The 27,038-nt window shown below is 45.7% G+C and overlaps 1 protein-coding gene across 1 annotated transcript in view; it reads right to left on the bottom strand.

Moving 5' to 3' along the window:
• The window catches only part of MAP3K7CL (MAP3K7 C-terminal like), a 98,284-nt gene that overhangs the window by 30,024 nt on the left and 41,222 nt on the right, over positions 1-27,038 (bottom strand). Inside the window, exon 4 of the mRNA XM_065422585.1 lies at positions 6,335-6,396. Within this exon, the coding sequence (XP_065278657.1) occupies positions 6,335-6,396 (62 nt within the window). The remainder of the gene's footprint in view (positions 1-6,334; positions 6,397-27,038) is intronic.

Genomic DNA, 27,038 nt, shown 5'->3' with positions numbered 1-27,038 from the left:
GACAACTAAGGGGGGATATGATACAGGTCTATAAAATCATGAATGGTGTGGAGAAAGTGAATAGGGAACTGTTATTTACCCCTCCACATAACATATGAAATTAATAGGCAGCAGGTTTAAAACAAACATAAGGAAGTATTTCTTCACACAACACACAGTCAACCCGTGGAACTTGTTGCCAGCGGATGTTGTGAAGGCCAACAGAATAACTGAGTTCAAAAAAGAATTAGATAAGTTCCCAGAGGATAGGTCCATCAATGGCTATTAGCCAAGATGGTCAGGATGCAACCCCATGCTCTGGGTATCCCTATACATCTAAGTGCCAGAAGCTGGGACTGGACAACAGGGGATGGATCATTTGATAATTGTGCTGTTCTGTTTGTTCCCTCTGATGCCTCTGGCACTGGCCACTGTCAGAAGACAGTACACTGGGCTAAATGGACCATTATGGACCCAGTATGGCCATTCTTCTGTTCTCACATAACAAACTTCTCTTTTTATAGCACTGAACATTCTCATTACTTTCCCAATAAAATCTGACTTAAATTTACCTGTGACTTCATAAATGAGGCAAGTCTTTCTGTTACATCAATTTTATGCTAATCTAACTCTATTGATTTTAACAGAGTTATACTGCATAAAACCAGTGCTGCTGAGAATCAAGTTCATGATTTCATGTAAGGCCATGGAAGGGAGTTTCATTATTTTTTATAAGAACAATTTTCCATGACTACATTCTTCCCTATTCAGGGGAAAACAGGAACACCCAAAGAGAGTGGAAAGCATAACTGAGAGAGGAGGAGACAGATGGAGCAAAACATATCGGGAGCAGAGACTGGAGAGACATAGTACAGGGCCCAATAACTTGGGTGTCTAAAGTTGGACACGTTCATCTGTAGTCAGCAATCTAAATATCCATTTCAGGCATTAGGTGTTAAGTAGATGTCTAAATATGGTGCATATCTTTTAGTTCAAAAAATGGGATTTCAGGCAGTGCAGTCACCTCTCATAACACTATTAATCAAGAAAGCCCCCTCAGAAGAACCAGTCTTTGGGGGGAGGGACAGAGGTTTTTACTTCCTCACAGTAATCTCCCAAATGCAGAAAGCATGTCCCCTCTCCCATAGACTGCATGAGTCCAATGTGAGGGAAACAGGACTGGACCCAAGACTCCGATTCAGAAAAAACACATAAGCATGTACTTAAGTTCATCCTTATTCAGGAAGCATCGGACTTCAGTGGTACTTAGCACACGTTTAAGTGTTTTGCTGAATTGGGGCTAAGGACAACATGCTGAAGAAAGTGGAAGAACAGGGAGCTTTATTTATATCAGCTCTGCTTTAGTTGAGCAGCCTGGTAATTTCTGCATACGGATTTATTTTATTAATTGTAATATGTCAGAATGATTCAACTTTTCTACTTAGATAGTTTAGCCTGCTGTGTAGTTAGTACACGCTGAACTTTCTGAGGCTAGTGGGCCCTAGAGGCCCACCTATAATGTCTTCTTGATGCAGCCCATCAGAGCTGTGCCGCAGTTTGTTTTGTTTAATACAAAGCAAGTAATACTCCTTGGAATTTTTCCATTGCAGAGTAATGGAAAATGGAACTTTCAGAAATGTATTTTTAGAACAAAGTTCTTGCTGTGACTTCACTAAGTAGATCAGAATACTGGAATGAAAATTTCCATTTTTCAGAAAAAGCAGTTAACTTTCGATTATCAAAAGTGCTCTGTTGTAAAAATGGCTATAAAGCACTAAATATTTGCAATTAGTCATCTAGAAATATTTATTCTGGATCTGGATCTTCACCTCTGCAGAATCTCTGCTTATAGCGGACTGACAAAGCTCCACAGCTCAATGGGAAGTGCACACATTCTGTGGAGTACCAAGATCAGTTCTGCAGAGTTCTCCCACAAGCAAGTGCACAAAGGGTGGGTGGATCCGGATAGTGATGAATGGCAGTGGGATGATCCATTTCAAGGCTGTCAGTATCTCTTCGGGGCTCTGACATCTAGGGAGAAAGGCCACACATCCAACAGAGAAGAGAGTAGCACACTGCCTGATATCTGGTCTGTAGACTGCTGCCCAGGATTCTGGCTTAAAAGCACTAAACTATAAGGCTGAGATTGTCAGTCACTTATTGAATACCCAAATTAGTTATGTGGCTTTGAAAATCTCACCACAAGGGTTCCAGTAATTTGTGGTCTTTGATATTACAAGTTTCAAAATCCTCCTTTAGGAGTTTGGGAGCTCGCAATTGGCAAGTTACTTTTTAAGAAAAACTGAGTATCAACCACTGTATATCCATTTACCTTGCACTTACATGTATACTTTGTTTCTCTTAATAAAATATCAGTGTCTCTGCCTATAAACCTGACACCGTGAGGAAAGCCTTGTAGCCTGAAATATTGGTATTTTTATTGTGAAGATACACACAAGCATACTTAAGTCAAAGGATTTCTCATTGTTGTGCTACAATTGACTTAGCATTTTGGATTCAGAGAAAAATCAAAATAAAATTGCCTAGCTAGTTTACAGTAGATACAAATAAAGTTTAAGATATTAAATATAAAATCCATTTCATTTACACTATAGTTGTGAAACAAACTCAAGGAAGGAAGGAAACTCAAGGCTGAGCTGAATTCACTGTTAAATTTAAACACAGCACAAAAGTCTGAGCTTAAGGCCCAATCTGGCTATCACTTGAGCACTTGCACATTAACTCAATGTAATTACTTACGTGTATAAATGTAAGCATGTGTGTAAGTGTTAGAAGGACTGTGGCCTAAGAATGAAGCACCAACATTAATTAATCTGGTAGAATCAGCCAGACACTCATCATAATGTATACTTCCCTGATATTACAAAAATGTTCCTGAAAGATAATAAAAAGAACACTATCTGACCCAAAGCCTTTGATGGTTTCTTCGGATTGGCTGTGGCATCTTGAGTTCTTTAGGGAGAAGGAAATATTTAGGCAGTTCTTAAAAAAAAAAAAAATGTTATGGACTCAACAGACCAAGAGGGCTCCTTGTAGAATTTTTCCACTGTGTATTTAGAATATTTTGTAAAAGGCTATTATTTATCCAACAGACTTAAATGCTTCCAGAGGAGCAGTTTCAGTCTATTGTGAAAGTATACATTTAGAGAGTGTATTATATGTACTAAAAGTAGGTTGTAAAAGTCTTAATAAAAAAAAAAGAGAGACAAGGTGGGCGAGGTAATATCTTTTATTGAACCAATTTCTGTTGGTGAAAGACAAGTTTGTGAGCTTACACAGAGCTGTTCTTCAGGACTGGAAGAGGTTTTTAGTGCAGAGAGATTTTTAGTGTCTAGCAGAGTGTGATAGGGTGTGTTCTTCACACTTGCCCTGAAGGGGTTAATGTAGACCAGAGGGGCCAATTAATTAGGCTGCAAACTGGGGGAACTAAGGCTGAGAGGAAAGCCCTAATTAAGGGAAGATCATCTGTGTAGGAACAGGAATGGGGTTCTACAAAGCCAGAGAGCTGATAGCAGAGAGAGGCTGCAGGGAAGTAGTCTGTAGTCACTCCCTAGGAGAAGGGGTGTGTGTTTGGGGCTATAGAAATTAGCCTTCAGTTACTCCCTGAGAGGAGAAAGATTGGGCTGGCAAACCTGGGGGATTGGGGTGGGTATCAGAGCCAGAAGGAGTACGAAAGGCTCAGGCAAAAAGGAAGCAAGGTTCAGGATGGTGCAAACCTTGGCTGCTGACTAGAGGGTCCTGAGCTGGAATCTAGAGTAGAGGGTGGTCTACCAGCCACTGTGAAAGTGGCATCATCGGGGCAGTGAATGAAAAGGCTGACTAAGACTGCTGGTAAGGAACTGCGTTTGATACCTCAGAAGGGGGAAACATGCATAGGGACCTGGCTGGAGGGCCAAGTCATGAAGAAGGAGCACCTTGAGTCGCAGAAAGCGCGAGAGAGTGGCAGCAGGGTGTGCAGCGAGTAGCCAAAGGGGGCCTTGGACTGGGAAAGAGCTAATTCCCAGAGTGGCCAGGGGGAGGTGCCACCTGTGGTGAGGGGATCTGGTGACACAGTCTTATGAATTTAAGTTTCCAAGCTCATCTTTTGAAGGTATTGTGCAGGTTTCCTTTGTAGATGAGGACTGAGAGGTCAGATAAGATCATTTTGTGAAAAGTGTTCACCCCTGGGTTTTGTCTCTTTCACCTGCAGAATTTGGTCCAATAAAAAATATGACCTCACCCATCTTGTCTCTCTAACATCCTGGGACCAACACCGCAAACAATTTTTTAAAAATTAAAAAATTTAAAAAATAGTCACTTTGGATGTAAAGTAGCAATAACAGATTATCTGGGTAACTTTGTTTTTAAATATCACAAGCAGCGAAGATAGTCATACATAGCACTCTTCATCCAGAGATCTCAATGTGTTTTACATAGAAAAGTAAACATCACTATTTCCATTTTACACAGGAAAAACAGATGCACAGAGAGGTGAAGTGACTTGTCCAAGGTCACACAGGAAGTCACTGCAGAGCTGGGAATAGCACCCAGGTTTCCTGACTCCCATGCAGTGGTCTAGCCATTAAAAACTACTGGCTCAATCAAATTAGGGCTATATGCTGCAGAAAATATCCACAGCCTTCTGAGCCAGCAGGAAGATCGGCAGACTGAAGAAAGGCTAACATACCAAGCTTTACACCAGAATTCTGTATTCTGGGCCCATTCCTCTTACCTTCCCTACAAATCCCACAGGCCCACCCCTGTTCTCTGTATTCTGATGGGGAGGGTGAGGACAGCCTCCGTTATCCTCCAGCCCTTCCCCTGTCAACTTTCTGGTGAGTAGTGGGAAGGACAGAAAATGAGGTTTCTCCAGACCAGTGGCTCCCTGGCATCATCTCCTTAGTTGACAAAAGACAGCTAAGGAAACATCATTGGACCACATAGCTCCTTTGAAAATATTTCCCAGTTTACGTAAGGAAAGCACCTGCCTTTGCATTTAAATGTCAGAGGATGCCTGCTGTCATTTACATGAGCCTGAGTGTTCCTGGGAAAGATATGATCTGAAGCAGCCATCAAAAATGAAACTGTCGTCATTCTGCTGCTACTACGGAGGGGCACTGACCCTAGGAACAGGGAGCCAGCTCTTTGCCTCCTAAACCTCTGAGTTTCCATGGACCCACAGAAATGGTCCGATTCTGTGGTGAGTTGGGCTGCTTTGTGTTATCCTTGCATCACAAACTACAGCACTAAAGCCATCTTAGCAGGCGGCAGGAGGATTCCCCCATCACTATAGCAGCTCCTATGTTGAAAGTGTGGCTGAGGCAAAGGGAACATGGCTGAGGTGTTTACATCCTTATGATCACTGACTGTTGTAGTGGGGGCTGTTGACCAAACAGCATAAATTAGGGTAACCTTCAGGATACTCTAATTCAGCAGTTCTCAACCAGGAGTCCAGGGCCCCCTAGGGGGCCGCAAGTAGGTTTCAGGGGGGTCTGCCAAGCAGGACCGGCATTAGACTTGCTGGGGCTCAGGGCAGAACGCTGAAGCCCCACTGCATGGGGCTGAAGGCCGAGCCCCAGAGCCCCGCCACCCAGGACGGAAGCCAAAGTCTGAGCAAATTAGCTTTGTGGGGCCCCCTGTATCATGGGACCTGGGCAACTGCCTTGCTTGCTACGTCCTAACGCTGGCCCTGGCTTTTATATGCAGAAAAACAGTTGTTGTGGCACTGGTGGGCCATGGAGTTTTTAATAGCATGTTGGGAGGGGCCTCAGAAAGAAAAAGGTTGAGAACCCCTGCTCTAATTTATGCTGGAGACTGACCTGGTACCAGGATGGCCTAAGATTAAGTTTAGGAGTGAAATGCAAGAAAAACCTTTGTATACCAGTCCTTTCTTGCCCCACCTTCACTGAATGCTTTGTAGCCTCAGTGAAGTATCTTGCCTGGAGCCGATCTTGGACTGGATATGGGCTTTAAACCATTTTACAAAGTATCGGCGCAATCCTTCTCCCATTGAAATCAGCAGTGAAACTCCTATTCAGTCCAATGGCAGCAGGATGGGCCCTGTTAAGGTTTGCACACAAATAATTTGTAAATAAAAAAAAAAATTGAAACTGCCACAATGGCCAAATTTCCCTGCACTGGGTTGAAAATTCAAACCAATCTCCTTGTTGATATAGTTTCTCTCTCTATGCAAATGTGCAGTCCCATAAATTTTTAGAGCTCAGATGTGCACCACTGAAACACTCACAGCAACTTAACTATGGCAGCACAAATATATTGTTTCAAGTTTGTTTGTTTTTTTAAAAATCTATTATACATGGTATAGAATCAGTTAAAAATAAAAATCAAAGTTTACCTGAAGTTGCTGTTCTAGTTCTGAAAAAGCCAAAGGAAAGGTGTTTTCAGGAGGAGCATCATCTAAAATGTAAACAGACATTTTGAAAGATAACACTTACTATAAAGGCATTTCACATGCTCGATTGATATAGTATGGCATGTATGTTGTCCCTTCTGTCCTGATCCTGCAAAGACTTACACACATACTTAACTTCATACATGTGCGTAGTCCTACTGAACTCAGTAGAACTACTTAGGGATGTAAAGTTAAGTCTTTGCAGGATTGGAGCCTTGCTTTGTGTTACAATAATTCTGAAACAGAGTCACACTTATAGAATGTATTATAGCACAGTCCAGACAATTTCTATCTCCTGCTTCCCAATTAAAGTACAAATAATTCAGGTTTCTGCCATACACACCCATGCCTTCAATGAGCTCATGACTTAAGTAAAGAGTAAGGCCTTGTCTACACTGGCAAGTTTCTGCGCAGTAAAGCAGCTTTCTGTGGTGTAACTCCCGAAGCGTACACACTGCCAAGCAACCTAGTGTGCAGAAACTGTACAGTTGCAGCGCGGTAAAAAAATCACCCTGACGAGGCGTACAGCTTTCTGCGCCTGGGCTACAGTGCCACAGTGCCAGTGTAGACACCCTGGTTGATTACAGCGCTGCAACTGGCCTCCAGGAAGTATCCCACAATGCCTGTTCTCACCTTTCTGGTCATCAGTTTGAACACTACTGCCTTGCCCTCAGGTGACCAATTGTGAGCCCCACCCCTTAAATTCCTTGGGAATTCTGAAAGTCCCCTTCCTGTTTGCTCGGTGACGCATGCAGTGGTCTCAGCGCATCTTTCCAGGTGACCATGCCTGCTCCATGCACCAGGCAATCCCCCACTTGGAGCAATGCCGAGCTGCTGGACCTCATCAGCATTTGGGGAAAGCAGGCTGTCCAGTCCCAGCTGCGCTCCAGCCGTAGGAGTATGGGGGGAGGGATAGCTCAGTGGTTTGAGCATTGGCCTGCTAAACCCAGGGTTGTGAGTTCAATCCTTGAGGGGGCCACTTAGGGATCTGGGGCAAAATCAGTACTTGGTCCTGCTAGTGAAGGCAGGGGGCTGGACTCGATGACCTTTCAAGGTCCCTTCCAGTTCTAGGAGATGGGATATCTCCATTAATTTAATTTTTATTTTATTTTATTTATTTAGTATGATACCTACGGACAGATTTCACGATGCATGATAGAAAGGGGCCATGACTGAGACACACTGCAGTGCAGGGTCAAAGTGAAGGAGCTGTGGAAAGCCTACCACAAGGCGCAGGAGGCAAACTGCCAATCCAGTGCTGCGCCCACAAGCTGCTGGTTCTACAAAGAGCTGGACGTGATAATCGGTGGTGAACCCACCTCCACTGCAAAGGCCACTGTCGATACTTCGGTGGCTTATGTGCCAGTTGAGAGTGAACTGAGCCAGGAGGAGGAAATCTTGGACGAGGATGTGGAGGGGCAGGGGGACCCAGAGGCAGAGGACGACTCGGAGATCAGAGATGCATTCAGCCAGGAGCTCTTCTCTACCCCGGAGGAGGGTAGCCAGTCACAGCTGTCGGATCTTGGCGAAGCGCAAACAGGAGAGGAGGCCCCTGGTAAGTGGCTTTGATTTTGGGAATCGCTGAAGCGAGTTGCTGGGGGCAGGAGGGTTGCAGAAAGCAGGCTTGTGTCTGTATGATGCGCGTACCACCACATGCCTAGTCTGAGCGGCGGAACAGGGTGTTGATTGACTCCCTCACCTCACAGGAATCTGCCTCAGAGATCTCCAGGAAACTGTCATGGAGATACTGGGCAATCCACTGCCACAGGTTCTTTGGCAGAGCTGCTTTGTTTCTTGCCTCATTAAGGGTAACTTTCCTGTGCCACTCTGCTGTCACTGGGGGACGGGGGGACCACAGCCACACATAGGAGAGCTGCATAAGGGCCAGGATGGAAGCCGCAGTCTTGGAGACGACCCTCCCTTAATTCCCTGCTCACCCTCTGCAGCGAGATATCTTCCATAATGAACACAGCCTGTGGAAAGTGTGGGGACAGTAATGATTATAAGGTCCCCCCTACAGTGCTGGCTCTCCCTAAGAGCCAAGTGCCCAGTGTACAGTATGGTCCTGGAACACTGATTTCCACTGCCCCTGCGGTTACTAACCATTTTGGGGGGGTCTTGTGGCTCATGTGTGTTTGCCTGGGGTCAGCCAGTTAGTGACAGGTATGTGAATAGTAGCTGTGTTTTAAATCAGTGGCCTGTGTGTTGCAAACAATACTGCTTCTGTAAATTGTTGCATTTTGGCTTCACAGATATGACCTTGGGAGCGCAGCCTCCTTCTTTGTTATCGCCAGCTGAACAGCTGCTCAGAATTAGAAAGCGGCGACAAAGAACTAAAGAGGACTTTCTGCGTGATGTCACGGTGCACTCCATGGCCAAAAACCAAGAATTGAAGGAGTGGCAGGACAGCAAGAAGAGGGACCGAAAAGAGAACGCAGCGCGCCAGAATGAAGCCACGGAGCAGTTCTTAAATGTTATGGAGCGCCAAGCAGACACTATCCAGGCGCTACTAGCACTGCAAACCAAACAGCTCCGTGTCCGCCCTCCCTGTCGCAAAACTCTTTCCCATGCGCCCCCCAGACACCGCTTATCAACCTCCTGGCTCCAGTCTGTACCTGTTGCATTCCACTCCTGCCCTGTCACAGCCAAGCCCTGCGGACTCCCAGTACCCACTGCACTCAACATCCATCCCTCTGCAATTTAGCCCTGCTCAAGTACAGTACCCACTGCACTGTACTCCAAAGGACAAGGTTGCATATGATACCTGTACATACACAAATCTTTAACTGTCCCGGGACCCCACCTCCCCCTCGGACCTTCCCTTCCTCCATCCCTCACAGTGCTGATGTGTTTTTTTGTTTGATCCTGTCCTCCATTGTTTTTTTTTTAAATAAAATAATTGTTTTGGTTTGAAAGCAATCTTTATTCCATTAATTGAAAGCAAACAGAGCCCTGCAAATCAACAGGCAATTTTCTTAAACCTTCATTGGGCATCGTCTGCACCAATCACAATCACCTCCTAGCAACAAATATTAGTGGCTTTCAGCTTCAAATTGCTGCCTCAAGGCATCCCTGATCCTTATGGCCCCATGCTGCGCCCCTCTAATAGCCCTGGTCTCTGGCTGTTCAAATTCAGCCTCCAGGCACTGAGCCTCAGCGGTCCAGCCTTGAGTGATGCTTTCACTCTTCCCGTCACAAATATTATGGAGTGTACAGCACACGGCTATAAGCATAGGAATATTGTCATCAGCCAGGTCCAGCCTCCCATATAGGCAGCGCCAGTGGGCCTTTAAACGGCCAAAAGCACACTTAACAGTCATTCTGCACTTGCTCAGCCTGTTGTTGAACCGCTCCTTGCTGCTGTCAAGGTTCCTTGTGTATGGCTTCATAAGCCACAGCATTAAGGGGTAGGCAGGGTCTCCCAGGATCACAATGGGCATTTGACTTCCCGTACGGTGATCTTCTGGTCCAGGAAGAAAGTCCCTGCTTGCAGCTTCCTGAACAGGCCAGTGTTCTGAAAGATGCGTGCGTCATGCACCTTTCCGGACCAGCCTGCATTAATGTCTGTGAAACACCCACGGTGATCCACAAGCGCCTGGAGAACCATAGAGAAATACCCCTTCCGATTAATATACTCAGTGGCTAGGTGGTCTGGTGCCAAAATTGGAATATGTATGTCATCTATCGCCCCTCTGCAGTTAGGGAAGCCAATTTGTGCAAAGCCATCCACAATGTCACACATGTTGCCAAGAGTCACGGTCTTTCGGAGCAGAATGTAATTCATCCGGCCCTGCACACTTCCGTCAACACGAGTCCAACGGTCAACTTTCCCACTCCGAACTGGTTAGCGACCGATTGGTAGCAGTCTGGAGTAGCCAGCTTCCACAGTGCAATTGCCACACGCTTCTCCAACGACAGGGCAGCTCTCATTCTCATGTCCTTGCGCCGCAAAGCTGGGGTGAGCGCATCACACAGTCCCACGAATGTGGCTTTCCTCATCCGAAAGTTCTGCAGCCACTGCTCGTCATCCCAGACATGCACGACGATGTGATCCCACCATTCAGTGTTTGTTTCCCGAACCCAAAAGCGGCGTTCCACTGTGGCCAACACCTCCGTGAATGCCACAAGCAATCTCATGTCATAGCTACTATGCGGGGCGAGATCAATCTTGAACTCCTCTTGCCTTTGTAGTTTAAGGAATAACTCCACTGCCACTTGTGACGTGTTAGTGATTGCGAGCAGCGTATTGGTCAACAGTGCGGGATCCATTCCTGCAGACTGAAGAGGCAGAGCGCACAGTACACAAACCGTTGAAAGATGGCGTCTAATGCAGACGGAAACACAGAGATTTCTGGGATGCCAAGCAATGCATCATGGGGCACTGGGACAGGACCCAGGATGCCCCGTGACCCCCTTCGCCTTCCCACAACTCTTAGTGGCAGAAGAGGAAGAGATGCTCTGTGGGACAGCTGTCCAGAGTGCACCACTCCAAATACCGCTGCATGTGTGAACACGCTATTGCGCAGGCAGCTGACAGTATGAACACACAACAGCGGTTTCCCTTCAGCGCTCTCTGAGCGGTGATGTAACTGCCGGCACTGTAACTCTGCCAATATAGACATACCCTAAAGAGAGTTCATCACCTGCTAGAAGGTAGTCAGCATATCGCAGGGTTGGGCCCAATTATAAGTATGACTTCTAAACAGTCTTGAAAGTGACTTTTCTGCTATGGTTTAGTAGGGCTAAAATAACAATATGAGAAACAGTTTTCCCCCTGTAGTAAATGTAATGCCCATGGAACACACCACAGATTCTTTGTGTAGTTACAGAGGAATGACAACACATACAGCAGCACAGAATCATAGAATATTAGGGTTGGAAGAGATCTCAGGAGGTCATCTAGTCCAATCCCCTGTTCAAAGCAGGACCAACACCAACTAAATCATTCCAGCCAGGGCTTTGTCAAGCTGGGCCTTAAAACCTCTGAGGATGGAGATTCCACGACCTCCCTAGGTAACCCATTCCAGTGCTTCACCACCCTCCTAGTGAAACAGTGTTTCCTAATATCCAACCTAGACCTCCCCCCACTGCACCTTGAGACCATTGCTTCTTGTTCTGTCATCTGCCACCATTGAGAACAGCCTAGCTCCATCCTCTTTGGAACCTCCCTTCAGATAACACTGGTCTACAATTTTTGAGAAGTCGTCTGCTTCAGAGATAAAATGTGCTATTTATTATGTATTTTGATGTGCTGAATTCAAATATGACAATTAAAACAACTGATTGGCTACTGTTTCTAAGATATTTAAGTTTTTACATTTGATGTCTATGTATATTGTGTAGATAGTAGAGTTTTAATCATAAATTGTAAACCTAGGTCTTTTCATGTGTTTATGGTTGCTTTACATGATAATATCTCACCTGTCCTGTTTATGTAACACTTTAAAATCAGCAAAAGGGTTATATAAATAAAATTTATTATGAAACAAAAGGCAAAAAACTATTCTGTACATAGTTTAGTCCTATTCAGTGTCTACTCGGCGCTTCTTGGCTTGTCTCTTGTATTCATTAAATGGAGCATCGCTTGTCACTGTCCAGCAATAGTCTGCAAGCATTGATGGGCTCCATTTGCCCTGATAGCGTTTCTCCATTGTTGCAATGTCCTGGTGAAATCGCTCGCCGTGCTCGTCGCTCACTGCTCCGCAGTTCGGTGGGAAAAAATCTAGATGAGAGTGCAAAAAATGGATCTTTAGTGACATGTTGCAACCAAGGCTTTTGTATGCCTTGAGGAGGTTTTCCACCAACAACCTGTAGTTGTCTGCCTTGTTGTTTCAGAGAAAATTTATTGCCACTAACTGGAAGGCTTTCCATGCCGTCTTTTCCTTGCCACGCAGTGCATGGTCAAATGCATCATCTCGAAGAAGTTCACAAATCTGAGGACCAACAAAGACACCTTCCTTTATCTTAGCTTCACTTAACCTTGGAAATTTTCCACGGAGGTACTTGAAAGCTGCTTGTGTTTTGTCAATGGCCTTGACCAAGTTCTTCATCAGACCCAGCTTGATGTGTAAGGGTGGTAATAAAATCTTCCTTGATTCAACAAGTAGTGGATGCCGAACACTTTTCCTCCCAGGCTCCAATGACTGTTGGAGTGGCCAATCTTTCTTGATGTAGTGGGAATCTCTTGCACGACTATCCCATTCGCAGAGAAAACAGCAGTACTTTGTGTATCCAGTCTGCAGACCAAGCAAGAGAGCAACAACCTTCAAATTGCCACAAAGCTGCCACTGATGTTGGTCATAGTTTATGCACCTCAAAAGTTGTTTCATGTTGTCATAGGTTTCCTTCCTATGGACTGCATGACCGACTGGAATTGATGGCAAAACATTGCCATTATGCAGTAAAACAGCTTTAAGACTCGTCTTCGATGAATCAATGAACAGTCTCCACTCATCTGGATCGTGAACGATGTTGAGGGCTGCCATTACACCATCGATGTTGTTGCAGGCTACAAGATCACCTTCCATGAAGAAGAATGGGACAAGATCCTTTTGACGGTCACGGAACATGGAAACCCTAACATCACGTGCCAGGAGATTCCACTGCTGTAGTCTGGAGCCCAACAGCTCTGCCTTACTCTTGGGTAGTTCCAAATCCTTGACAAGGTCATTCAGTTCACCTTGTGTTATGAGGTGTGGTTCAGAGGAGGAGGATGCGAGAAAATGTGGGTCCTGTGACACTGATGGTTCAGGACCAGAAGTTTCATCCTCTTCCTCTTCCTCGTCTGACTCAAGTGAGAATGATTCTGGTGCATCAGGAACCGGCAGTCCTTCTCCGTGGGGTACTGGGCGTATAGCTGATGGAATGTTTGGATAATGCACAGTCCACTTTTTCTTCTTTGACACACCTTTCCCAACTGGAGGCACCATGCGGAAGTAACAATTGCTGGTATGATCTGTTGGCTCTCTCCAAATCATTGGCACTGCAAAAGGCATAGATTTCCTTTTCCTGTTCAACCACTGGCGAAGATTTGTTGCACAAGTGTTGCAGCATATGTGTGGGGCCCACCTCTTGTCCTGATCTCCAATTTTGCAGCCAAAATAAAAGTGATAGGCTTTCTTAACCATAGTGGTTATACTGCGCTTTTGTGACGCAAAAGTCACTTCACCACAAACATAGCAGAAGTTATCAGCACTGTTCACACAAGTACGAGGCATCTCTGCTCACTTTGGCTAAACAGAAATGTGTCCCTTTGCAAAATCAAACACTGACAAATAAGAGAGCACGACACTGTATGATTTCTAGAGCTGATATAGGGCAATTTGTTCAGCAGAGTGATGTAAGCTTCGTTATGATTGCATCATCCATGACTTCTAGGAATAACATGATGCAATTCATATCATGTATGACGCAATACCAGCTTCAGATTGCATCATTCATTGTTTTGCCTAAAAAGCAAGTACTGTCCAAACCCAGTCATAGATTTATTCATAGATCCAGTCAAAGATGTATTTTAGTCATTTCTGGTTTAAATTGAGATCCCTTCCCTTTATAACTCACTTATCCTCCGCCATTCCCAAATCAAGGGTCGTATATACTGACCCAATAGCATATCTTGAAAACTAGAGCCAATCAACAATTTTAAGCATCATTTTCGTTCTCAGTGACCCAGAAGTAGTAAAGTTTGACTACATTTATTTCAGAAGCATTTTGGCTGTAGAGCAGTGAAGGCTGCTATCAAATCCCCCCTCGCTCTTCTCTTCTGCAGATTAAATAACCTCAGTTCCCTCAGCCTCGCCTCGTAAGTCATGTGCCCCAGCCCCCTAATCATTTTTGTTGCCCTCCGCTGGACTCTCTCCAATTTGTCCACATCCCTTCTGTAGTGGGGGGACCAAAACTGGACGCAATACTCCAGGTGTGGTCTCACCAGTGCTGAATAGAGGGGAATAATCACTTCCCTCGATCTGCTGGCAATGCTCCTACTAATACAGGCCAATATGCCATTGACCTTCTTGGCAACCAGGGCACACTGCTGACTCATATCCAGCTTCTCGTCCACTGTAATCCCGAGGTCCTTTTCTGCAGAACTGCTGCTTAGCCATCGGTCCCCAGCCTGTAGCGGTGCATGGAATTTTTCCGTCCCAAGTACAGGACTCTGCACTTGTCCTTGTTGAACCTCATCAGATTTCTTTTTGCCCAATCCTCCAATTTGTCTAGGTCACTCTGGACCCTATTCCTACCCTCCAGCATATCTACCTCTCCCCCCAGTTTAGTGTCATCTGTGAATTTGCTGAGGGTGCAATTAATCCCATCATCCAGATCATTAATAAAGATGTTGATCAAAACCGTCCCTAGGACCGACCCCGGGGCGCTTGATACCGGCTGCCAATTAGACATCGAGTCGTTGATCACTACCTGTTGAGCCCAAAAATCTAGCCATCTTTCTATCCACCTTATAGTCCATTCATCCAATCCATACTTTTTTAACTTGCTGGCAAGAATACTGTGGGAGACTGTATCAAAAGCTTTGCTAAAGTCAAGATATATCACATCCACCGCTTTCCCCATATTGACAGAGCCAGTTATCTCATCATAGAAGGCAATCAGGTTGGTCAGGCATGACTTGCCCTTGGTGAATCCATGTTGACTGTTCCTGATCACCTTCCTCTCCTCCAAGTGCTTCAAAATGGATTCCTTGAGGACCTGCTCCATGATTTTGCCGGGGACAGAAGTGAGGCTGACTGGTCTGTAGTTCCCTGGGTTCTCTTTCTTCCCTTTTTAAAAGATGGGCACTATATTTGCCCTTTTCCAATCGTCCGAGACCTCCCTCGATCACCACGAATTTTCAAAGATAATGGCCAATAGCTCTGCAATCACATCAGCCAACTCCCTCAGCACCCTGAGATGCATTAGATCTGGACCCAGGGACTTGTGCACGTCCAGCTTTTCTAAATAGTCCTTAACCTGTTCTTTCACCACTGAGAGCTGCTCACTTACTCCCCATGCTGTGTTGCCCAGTGCAGCAGTCTGGGAGCTGACCTTGTCTGGGAAGATGTACTCAATGCTTTTTTTTGCCTCCTTCAGCTTTTTCCACGTCATCTGTCACTATGTTGCCTCCCCCATTCAGTAAGGGTCCTACACTTTCCCTTTACCTTCTTCTTGTTGCTAACATACCTGTAGAAACCCTTCCTGTTACACTTCACATCCCTTGCTAGCTGCAACTCCAATTGTACCTTGGCCTTCCTGATTACACCCCTGCATGCTCTAGCAATATTTTTATACTCCTCCCTAGTCATCTGTCCAAATTTCCACTTCTTGTAAGCTTCCTTTCTGAGTTTAAGCTCACCAAAGGTTTCGCTGTTAAGCCAAGTTGGTCGTCTGCCATATTTGCTCTTCTTTCTGCACTTTGGGATGGTTTGTTCCTGCACCCTCAATAAGGCTTCTTTAAAATACAGCCAGCTCTCCTGGACTCCTTGCCCCCCTCGTATTAGCCTCCCAGGGGATCCTGTCCATCAGTTCCCTACGGGAGTCCAAGTCTGCTTTTCTGAAGTCCAGGGTCCATATTTTGCTACTCTCCTTTCTTCCTTTTTTCAGGATCCTGAACTCAACCACCTCATGGTCTCTGCTGCCTAGGCTGCCACCCACTTCTACTTCCCCTACCAATTCATCCCTGTTTGTAAGCAGCAGGTCAAGAGGAGCACAGTCCCTAGTCGGTTCCTCCAGCACTTGTACCAGGAAGTTGTCCCCAACACTCTCCAAAAACTTCCTGGATTGTCTGTGCACTGCTGTATTGCTCTCCCAGCAGATGTCAGGGTGATTGAAGTCCCCCATTAGAACCAGAGCCTGTGATCTGGAGACTTCAGTTAGTTTTCTAAAGAAAGCTTCGTCTACCTCATCCTTCTGATCCAGAGGTCTATAGCACACGCCCACCACGACATCACCCTTGTTGCTCTCGCCTCTAAACTTAACCCAAAGACTCTCAACAGGCTTTTCTCCAGTTTCAAACTGGAGCTCTGAGCAATCATACAGCTCCCTTACATACAATGCAACTCCTCCACCTTTCCTCCCATACCTGTCCTTCCTGAACAGTTTATACCCATCCATGACAGTGCTCCAGTCATGTGAACTGTCCCACCAAGTTTCTGTTATTCCAATCACACCATAGTTCCTTGATTGTGCCAGTGCAAGCTTCTCCATATCACATTACTTATGTGTTTTTACTCTGAAGGACCCACCTGCAGGGATGAAGTTAATTCATTCATATGCTCAATCAAATCAAGGGCTTTTTAACATAGGCTGCCAACCAGGTGTGACTGAGGGCACGTCTTCACTACCCGCCGGATCGGCGGGTAGCAATCGGTCTATCGGGGATCGACTTATCGCGTCTAGTGAAGACGCGATAAAATCGATTCCTGATGGCTCTGCCGTCGACTCCGGAAATCCACTGCGGCAAGAGGCGGTAGCGGAGTCGACGGCGGCGCGGCAGCGGTCGACTTGCCGCCGTCCTCACAGCCAGGTAAGTCGACCTAAAATACGCCACTTCAGCTACGCTATTCACGTAGCTGAACTTGCGTATCTTAGGTCGACCCCCCGCTGTAGTGTAGACCTAGCCTCAGTGCCCGTTTTGGGGTTTTCACTAGGAACTGGATTGAGAATAGAAATGTGAATCATACTCCTGTGGCAATATTCATTACTCATAGTCACACTAACAGTTTTGCATTGGATTTCACTGTTGTTTATGTATCTTGCTGCAGGTTACAGATCTTCATTACTAGCTCACTTTCAGAAGCTGTTGTATGCATTGTCACAATTAAACCACGGTTGTTTACACAGTAGAAAACTGCTGAGGCAGGATCTTGTAAGCTGCTCTGTGCTGACAGACCTCTGTGCTCCCACAGAGCCTCACTGAGGCTAGGTCTACACTACGGGGGGGGTCGACCTAAGATACGCAACTTCAGCTACGTGAATAGCGTAGCTGAAGTTGCGTATTTTAGGTCGACTTACCTGGCTGTGAGGACGGCGGCGAGTCGACCGCTGCCGCGCCGCTGTCGACTCCGCTTCCACCTCTTGCCGCGGTGGATTTCCGGAGTCGACGGCAGAGCCATCGGGGATCGATTTTATCGCGTCTTCACTAGACGCGATAAGTCGATCCCCAATAGATCGTTTGCTACCCACCGATCCGGCAGGTAGTGAAGACGTGCCCTGAATCAATAGGGCTTTGTGGGGATGCAGATGTCTGCTCACACAGAGTATCTTGCCAGATATTTTGCACCTCTGTATCCTACTATCAGTGGTCATGGAGTGAAGTGATTGTGGTGGGGAATAGGGAAAATAAGCAACCTTGTTCCAGGCAGAGTATACAGAGTATATATTGGCTAGTATACAGTCAAAACCTTGCTTTAACTAATAGAGAGTTGGCATCCAGGGCAATGAGCTGGTCTTACCATGAATCATACTGTATTGCACACTGGATATACCTCCACATATGGGCATTCTATCTGCATGCCATTGAGTCCCTGGTCCCTCTGCTAACAAACAAACAAAAGTGAGGGCCATAGCAAGGAAAAATGAAGTGGAGAAGAGGGCAACAACACAAGTAAAACAAATAGTCTATAGATACCAAAATCTAGTATTAATATTCTGAGAGCTCAGTTTGCAGTATTATTAAAAACATCTCCCCACCACCTACCCACAAGGTTTCTCCTGCAAGATATTTAAGTTTTTGAATTGCATAAAGTTACTTTACATCAACGTGCAAATGTTTACTTTTAAGTTGCTGTTGCCTTCTTGCGCAAATTTTAAAAATAGACAAATATTCTAAAAGAAGAAAGACGAATAATGCTGCATAGCCAAATGGAAAGAAGGAATATGACTCAGTCAGACCAGTAGTACAGCTGCTCTACAACATTTGGATGAATAGTTGTAAAACATTTTGACAGCAATATTGGATCAGAGTTGTGGAGAGCCGTTAAACTGACATTTGACAATTCCAGCAGTACAACATACTGTACCAGTAGCAGTAAGGAAGACCCCCTCGTGATTTTAATTTTCAAAAGAAATCAAGAACACGTAAAGCAGGAATTGCTGTTATTTTTCACATGCACAAGATTTTAAAAATATCTTTTTTGAATTTTTGACTGTTTCAAACTATTAGAAATGTTACACTACTAACCGCAGTGTAGTTAGTAGAAGCAGCAAATAAAAAATAAAACAAATTCCCTAAATAAATTTTAAAAGGATGAACTCTAAAAAGAAATAATTTCAGAGGAAATCCTTTCAATAAGCAAATGTTCACTGCTTATTTTCTGAACACAAAGTGACTGAGTCAATGGTACTAAAAATAGAACTTATTGGTATCTTAACCATTATAGCATACCATAGTACATTTTATAATGGGCCTGCTTTAGCATCTACTCAACAGCTGCAAGGGGTTTTTTTTAGTCACACTAGTTTAAGACTTCTTTAAATCAACTTCTTTGTGCTGTTATACACCAGATAAACTAAGAACTTCAGTGGCAGGAATTTTCTTGAATTTAGAAATGCATACACATACTTATAGACTAAAGCAAGGTAAAAAACACAGTGCCACCCCCACTCACACACACAGTAGAAGGGATTTTCAAAGGAGCCTAAAGGGAGTTAGGCACCCAACTCCTAGTGAATTTCAATTGAAGCCCTTAGATTCCTTTGAAAATCCCAGTTTAAGTTCCCAGTCCAACTCCCACTAAAGTCGATGGGAGTCTTCTTACCATTGACTGGGAGTGGAAGACAAAACATTCCACTGCTGTCTTACAAATAGTTGTTTAGCACACTGGCAAAGTGTGTTTTGTATCCTTCTTTAAGGGCTGATCCACAACACATACTTTGCCAGTGCGCTACACAACTATTCGTAAGACAGCAGTGGAATGTTATGCCTCAGGATTCCTGGTTTCTAATCCTGGCTCTGAGAGGTCAGTGTCTAGAGGCCAGAGCAGTGTTTACAGACAGACAAGTACAGACATTGCTTGCTAAAAGGCACGGTGGCTAAATGAATGAGACTTGGCTCTATCATATAAGAGCCCTGGGTTCTATTCCCAGTTATGCCTGAAATGACCTTGTGCAGCCTCTCAGTTACCTTATTTGTAAAAGGGTAGGGAAAAATAATTGCCTGCCCTTAGGATAGGAATATGAGGGCCTTGTTTAATAATAAGTGTTATGGACTTCACAAAAATATTAACAGCACCCATGAGCTTCCTGCTCATACTTTCTCCTAAGCTAAAGGATGTTCCGTGGGGGACTCTCAGTCTCATGCCCTTTAAGGGCATTTCTCATAAATTCCTGTGAAATCCTCAGAAAAATGTCATTACTGTCTACCAAAAACAGAACATGGTTTTAAGGATTAATCAGGGATATTATTATTATTATTATTATTATTTTTATATGAGCCTCTAAATAGAAAATATATGCACTTTGAAGCCCACACATTGTGTTAAAATAATGAATTTATTATTTGTACTACAGTAGTTTCCAAAGATCCCAGTTAGGATCAGGGACCCATCCTGGTAGGCACTGTACAAACATATAGGATTACAGCATCCCTGCCCCCAAGGAGCTAACAATCTAAGGATATGTCTACACAGCAAAGAAAAATCCATGTCAGGCGTGTGCCAGCTGACTCAGGCTCGCGGGGCTCAGGCTTCAGGGCTGTTTCACTGCTGTGTAGACTTCCGGGCTTGGGCTGGCACCGAAACTCTAGGACCCTCCCACCTCACAGAGTCCGAGAGCCCAGGCGCCAACCTGAGCCCAGAGGCCTACACAACAATATAACAACCCTGCAGCTTGAACCTCTCAAGTCTGAGTTGGTTGGCATGGGTCAGCTGCGGGTTTTTCTTTGCTGTGTAGACATATCTTTAGATTGTTAGCTCCTTGGGGCAGGGATGCTGTAATCCTATATGCGGAGTCTAGTTGCTGTGTAGAAATATCCTAACTAAAGACAAAACTCAACAAGTGAGCATGGCAAACAATAGGAAGGACAGAGGTGAGGGTACAAATAATAATCAGTATTGTGTTATTGTTTCCTTATTCCCTTCTATTTGCTGTATCCACATGTAGCCTGTTGTCTCATTCTTCAGTTATAAGCTCTTTAGGGCAGGGACTGTCATTTTGTTCTGTGTTTGTACAGCACCTACCACAAAGGGGTCCTGTCAATGACTAGGGCTCCTAGGTGCTACCACAATACAAATTAATAATAATAATAACACTGTGAAAATAAGATTACAATGCACTTTAAAACCTATGGATGACAAGCACAGTGCAGGAGCCATTTATTATGATTTTACATGGTTAAACTAGCTGATTGCACAACTTGATGGTTCCAAATTATTTTAAAGTATAGGCCAACATTTTTAAGTATGAGAGCCCACGATTAGGCTCATAGATCCATACCTAGGCCCTAAGATAAGGGAGTCCTGATTTTCAGAGGGATAGAGCACCACAGTTGTCACTGAAGTAACTGGGCGCTGAAGATGCTCATTATCTCTGAAAAAGCAGGCCACTTCTGTTGAGCCTAAGGAAACTTAGGTTGGTTTAACTTTGTTGGTCAGAGTTGTGAAAAATCCACACCTCTGAGCAGCATAGTTAAGTAGATCTAATTCCCCATCGATTAAGTCGATATAATTCTTCCATTGACCTAGCTACCACCTCTCGGGTATCCACACTGAAGCTCTACAGCAGCACTGCTGCAACAGCACAGTTGTGGGGCTATCACGTCTTAAGTGTCGATAACCCTAAGTGTGGCTTTAGGAGCCTGTCATAACTATAAAGGGAAGGGTAACAGCTCTCCTGTGTACAGTACTATAAAATCCCTCCTGGCCAGAGACTCCAAAATCCTTTTACCTGTAATGGGTTAAGAAGCTCGGGTAACCTGGCTGACACCTGACCCAAAGGACCAATAAGGGGACAAGATACTTTCAAATCTTGGGGGGGGGGAGGCTTTTGTTTGTGCTCTTTGTTTAAGGGGTCGTTCGCTCTTGGGACTGAGAGGGACCAGACATCAATCCAGGTTCTCCCCATCTTTCTAAACAAGTCTCTCATATTTCAAACTTGTAAGTAAAAAGCCAGGCAAGGCGTCTTAGTATTACTTTGTTTTCTCAACTTGTAAATGTACCTTTTACTAGAGTGTTTATCTTTGTTTGCTGTACTTTGAACCTGAGACTAGAGGGGGGTCCTCTGAGCTCTTTAAGTTTGATTACCCTGTAAAGTTATTTTCCATACTGATTTTACAGAGATGATTTTTACCTTTTTCTTTAATTAAAAGCCTTCTTTTTAAGAACCTGATTGATTTTTCCTTGTTTTTAGATCCAAGGGAGTTGGATCTGTATTCACCAGGAGTTGGTGAAAGGAAGGAGGGGGGAAGGGTCAATTTCTCCTTGTTTAAGATCCAAGGGAGTTGGATCTGTATTCACCAGGAGTTGGTGAAAGGAAGGAGGGGGGAAGGGTCAATTTCTCCTTGTTTAAGATCCAAGGGGTTTGGATCTGTATTCACTAGGAGTTGGTGAAAGGAAGGAGGGGGGAAGGGTCAATTTCTCCTTGTTTTAAGATCCAAGGGGTTTGGATCTGTATTCACCAGGGAATTGGTGAAAGGTTTCTCAAAGCTTCCCAGGGAAGGGAATTAGCTTGTGGGAATGGTGGCAGCGGACCAAATCTAAGCTGGTAGTTAAGCTTAGAAGTCTTCATGCAGGCCCCCACACTTGTACCCTAAAGTTCAAAGTGGGGATACAGCCTTGACATGGTGGCACAGCGGTGGAGATCATTTTAAACCCAAAAGCCAGTAAGAGATTTTTTTCCCCTTCTAGCTGCTTGGAAAGCAGAGCTGAAGGTAGATGCATATCTTATCTCTCCTTGCCTGAAGGCAGAGGTGTTAAGTTTTTTTAACAAGAGCCTTTGTTAAGAGAAGGGTTCAATTAATGAGCAAACGACTGGTAAAAGGAATTTACAAGCTGAATTGTTTTTTTTTATTTTTACATCCTCGGGAGTAGCTAGTTAGAAAGTCTCTGTTAACTCAGCAGCAGCCTGAGCTGAGTGCATCCCAGTTTCAGTCAACTGCAGAGGGGTGTGACCCAGCACAAGAAAACAGGAAAATGACTACCAAAGAAGTAGCTAACAAAATAGAACTGGCCAAACTAGAAGCAGAAGAAAATGAAAGAAAACATCAGAGACTGCTTCAATTAAAAAAACTCGAGACAGAGCAGAAAAAAAAAGAAGAGAAAGCCAAAGAGGAGGCCCACAAGAGAAAGATGGAGCTGGAAAAAGCCAAAGAGGAGGCTCACAAGAGAACTATGGAGCTGGAAAAAGCCAAAGAGGAGGCGAGAGAAAAAGAGATGGAGGAGAGAGAAAAAGAAAGGAAGCATGAACTGGAAGTAGCAAGGGCTAGGCAGGATGCACCAGCCCATCCTAGCAACTCCTCTCCAGGTACCACTTCCCATCCCAGAAAATTCCCCACCTACAAGGCAGGCGATGATACTGAGGCCTTCTTAGAAAATTTTAAAAGGGCCTGCCTTGGATACACTCCAGACCAGTACATGGTAGAGCTGAGGCCGCAGCTCAGTGGACCCTTAGCAGAGGTGGCGGCTGAAATGCCTAAGGAACACATGAACAGTTATGAACTTTTTAAAAACAAGGCCAGACTCAGAATGGGGCTAACACCCGAGCATGCCCGTCGGCGGTTCAGAGCCCTAAGGTGGAAACCAGACGTGTCATTTACCCGGCATGCCTACCACATTGACAAAAATTGTGATGCCTGGGTATCAGGAGCAAATGTTAAATCTCTGGAAGATCTGGTTTCCCTAGTAAAAATGGAGCAGTTTTTAGAGGGTGTTCCTGAGGAAATAGAAAGGTACATCCTAGATAGGAAGCCCAAAACTGTAACCGAGGCGGGGGAGATTGGAGCCAAATGGGTGGAGGTGGCAGAAAAGAAAAAAAACTAGTAGCAGTTGGAGCGAATATCAAAAAGGGCAAGCCGAAACAAAACCTTACCACCGGGGACAACCCAAGGCCCCACCCACATCCCAAGGGAAACCCCAGACGCCTTCTCACCCCACCACACCAGTCTCCATCAACCAACATCGCCCCGGTGATACCTTAGCAGGGCGATGTTTTAAATGTAATGAACTGGGGCATATAAAGGCTCACTGCCCCAAGAACCCCAACCGATTACAGTTCATTACACCCCAATCACACCAAAGATCCCCAGACCCAGATGCCTCTCTCATACCCTCGGAGCGAAAGGAAACCTTGAGAGTGGGCGGAAAGAAGGTTATCGCTTGGAGGGACACTGGGGCACAAGTGTCAACTATCCACCAATCCCTAGTGGACCCCAAACTCATCAACCCGGAGGCTCCAGTGACCATTCAACCCTTCGTGTCACAGTCTGTAACCTTGCCTACAGCCAAGTTGCATGTCCAGTACAAGGGCTGGTCAGGAATGTGGACTTTTGCAGTCTATGACAATTATCCCATCCCCATGCTGCTGGGGGAAGACTTGGCCAACCATGTGAAGCTAGCCAAGAGGGTGGGAACAGTCACCCGCAGCCAGGCTAAGCAAGCTTTCACCCCCATCCCTGTTCCTGAGCCGTCCACCAGGGCCCCGTCTGTGTTACCAGAGGCCCAAACAAAGGTGGTGGAACCGGATCCCCTGCCAACGACTGCAACAGCCGTAGTGGATCCAATCCTAGAGACCCAGCCAAAGCCAGTCCCAGAACCGGAACTGGCAACACAGCCAGCACCAGAACCATTGCCAGCACTGAGTCCAGCGCTTGCAAACCCGTCTACAACTCCAACGCCAGAGGGCACCAGCGAGCCTGAACTGGCGGAAGCAGCAGATAACCCTACCCAAGAGGCTCAGCCAGAGCCTGAAATACCACATAGTGCACCAGCGGACAGCGGTTCACAGTCAATGGAAACAGCCCCAGCACCTGCATCGCTTCCAGAGGGGCCAAGCCCCAGTCCACAGTCCAAGGAGGAACTGATGTCTCCAGCATCAAGGGAACAGTTCCAGGCCGAGCAGGAAGCAGATGACAGCCTTCAGAAAGCTTGGGCGGCGGCACGGAGCACCCCACGGCCTCTCAGCTCTTCTAACCGATCCCGGTTTGTTGTAGAACAAGGACTTTTATACAAGGAGACTCTTTCTGGTGGGCACCAGGAAGACTGGCATCCTCAAAGACAGTTGGTAGTTCCCACTAAGTATCGGGTAAAGCTCTTGAGCTTAGCCCATGATCATCCCAGTGGCCATTCTGGGGTGAACAGAACCAAAGACCGGTTGGGGAAGTCCTTCCACTGGGAGGGAATGGGCAAGGACATTGCTAATTATGTCTGGTCTTGTGAGGTGTGCCAACGAGTGGGAAAGCCCCAAGACCAGGTTAAAGCCCCTCTCCAGCCACTACCCATAATTAAGGTCCCATTTCAGCGAGTAGCTGTGGATATTCTGGGTCCTTTCCCAAAGAAGACACCCAGAGGAAAGCAGTACGTACTGACTTTCATGGATTTTGCTACCCGATGGCCGGAAGCTGTACCCTTAAGCAACACCAGGGCTAAAAGTGTGTGCCAGGCATTAGCAGACATTTTTGCCAGGGTAGGGTGGCCCTCCGACATCCTTGCAGATTCGGGAACTAATTTCCTGGCAGGGACCATGAAAAACCTGTGGGAAGCTCATGGGGTGAATCACTTGGTTGCCACCCCTCATCACCATCAAACCAATGGTCTGGTGGAGAGGTTTAATGGAACTTTGGGGGCCATGATACATAAATTTGTAAATGAACACTCCAATAATTGGGACCTAGTGTTGCAGCAGTTGCTTTTTGCCTACAGGGCTGTACCACATCCCAGTTTAGGGTTTTCACCATTTGAACTTGTGTATGGCCGCGAGGTTAAGGGGCCATTACAGTTGGTGAAGCAGCAATGGGAGGGGTTTACGCCTTCTCCAGGAACTAACATTCTAGACTTTGTAAGCAACCTACAAAGCACCCTCCGACACTCTTTAGCCCTTGCTAAAGAAAACCTAAAGGATGCTCAGGAAGAGCAAAAGGCCTGGTATGATAAACATTCCAGAAAACGGTCCTTCAAAGTAGGAGACCAAGTCATGGTCTTAAAGGCGCTCCAGGCCCATAAAATGGAAGCGTTGTGGGAAGGACCATTCACGGTCCAGGAGCACCTAGGAGCTGTTAACTATCTCATAGCCTCCCCCACCTCCAACATAAAGCCTAAGGTATACCATGTTAATTCTCTTAAGCCCTTTTATTCCAGAGAATTAAACGTTTGCCAGTTTACAGCCCAGAAAACAGATGACGCGGAGTGGCCTGAAGGTGTCTACTACGAAGGAAAAAAGGATGGTGGCGTGGAAGAGGTGAACCTCTCCACGACCCTTGAACGTCTGCAGCGACAGCAGATCAAGGAGCTGTGCACAAGCTTTGCACCAATTTTCTCAGCCACTCCAGGACGGACCGAATGGGCATACCACTCCATTGACACAGGTAATGCTCACCCAATTAGAACCCCACCCTACCGGGAGTCACCTCATGCCCAAACTGCTATACAAAGGGAGATCCAGGACATGCTACAGATGGGTATAATCCGCCCCTCTAATAGTGCATGGGCATCTCCAGTGGTTCTAGTTCCCAAACCAGATGGGGAAATACGCTTTTGCGTGGACTACCGTAAGCTAAATGCTGTAACTTGTCCTGACAACTATCCAATGCCACGCACAGATGAGCTATTGGAAAAATTGGGACATGCCCAATTCATCTCTACTTTAAACTTAACAAAAGGGTACTGGCAAGTACCACTAGATGAACCCGCTAAGGAAAGGTCTGCCTTCGTCACCCAGGCAGGGGTATATGAATTCAATGTACTCCCTTTCGGGTTGCGAAATGCACCCGCCACCTTCCAAAGACTTGTAGATGGTCTCCTAGCGGGATTGGGAGAATCTGCAGTTGCCTACCTCGATGATGTGGCCATTTTTTCTGATTCATGGACAGAACACCTGGAGCACCTGGAAAAAGTCTTCGAGCGCATCCGGCAGACAGGACTAACTGTTAAGGCTAAAAAGTGTCAAATAGGCCAAAACAAAGTGACGTACCTGGGGCACCAGGTGGGTCAAGGAACTATAAATCCCCTACAGGCCAAAGTGGATGCTATCCAAAAGTGGCCGGTTCCAAAGTCAAAGAAACAGGTCCAATCCTTCTTAGGCTTGGCCGGATATTATAGGCGATTTGTACCACACTACAGCCAAATCGCCGCCCCGCTGACAGACCTAACCAAAAAGAAACAGCCAAATGCAGTTCAGTGGACTGATGAGTGTCAAAAGCCCTTTAACCAGCTTAAGGCAACACTCATGTCTGACCCTGTGCTAAGGGCCCCAGACTTTGACAAACCGTTCCTAGTAACCACAGATGCGTCCGAGCGAGGCGTGGGAGCAGTTTTAATGCAGGAAGGACCGGATCAAGAATTCCATCCTGTCGTGTTTCTCAGCAAGAAACTGTCTGAGAGGGAAAGCCACTGGTCAATCAGCGAAAAGGAATGCTACGCCATTGTGTACGCGCTGGAAAAGCTACGCCCATACGTTTGGGGACGGCGTTTCCAACTACAAACAGACCATGCTGCGCTACAGTGGCTTC

The sequence above is a fragment of the Emys orbicularis genome, chromosome 1 (assembly GCF_028017835.1).
Source record: "Emys orbicularis isolate rEmyOrb1 chromosome 1, rEmyOrb1.hap1, whole genome shotgun sequence".
NCBI classification, from domain to species: domain Eukaryota; kingdom Metazoa; phylum Chordata; order Testudines; family Emydidae; genus Emys; species Emys orbicularis.
Note: the sequence above shows the minus strand (reverse complement) of the source record. Positions and strands in the feature narration are given on the sequence as shown.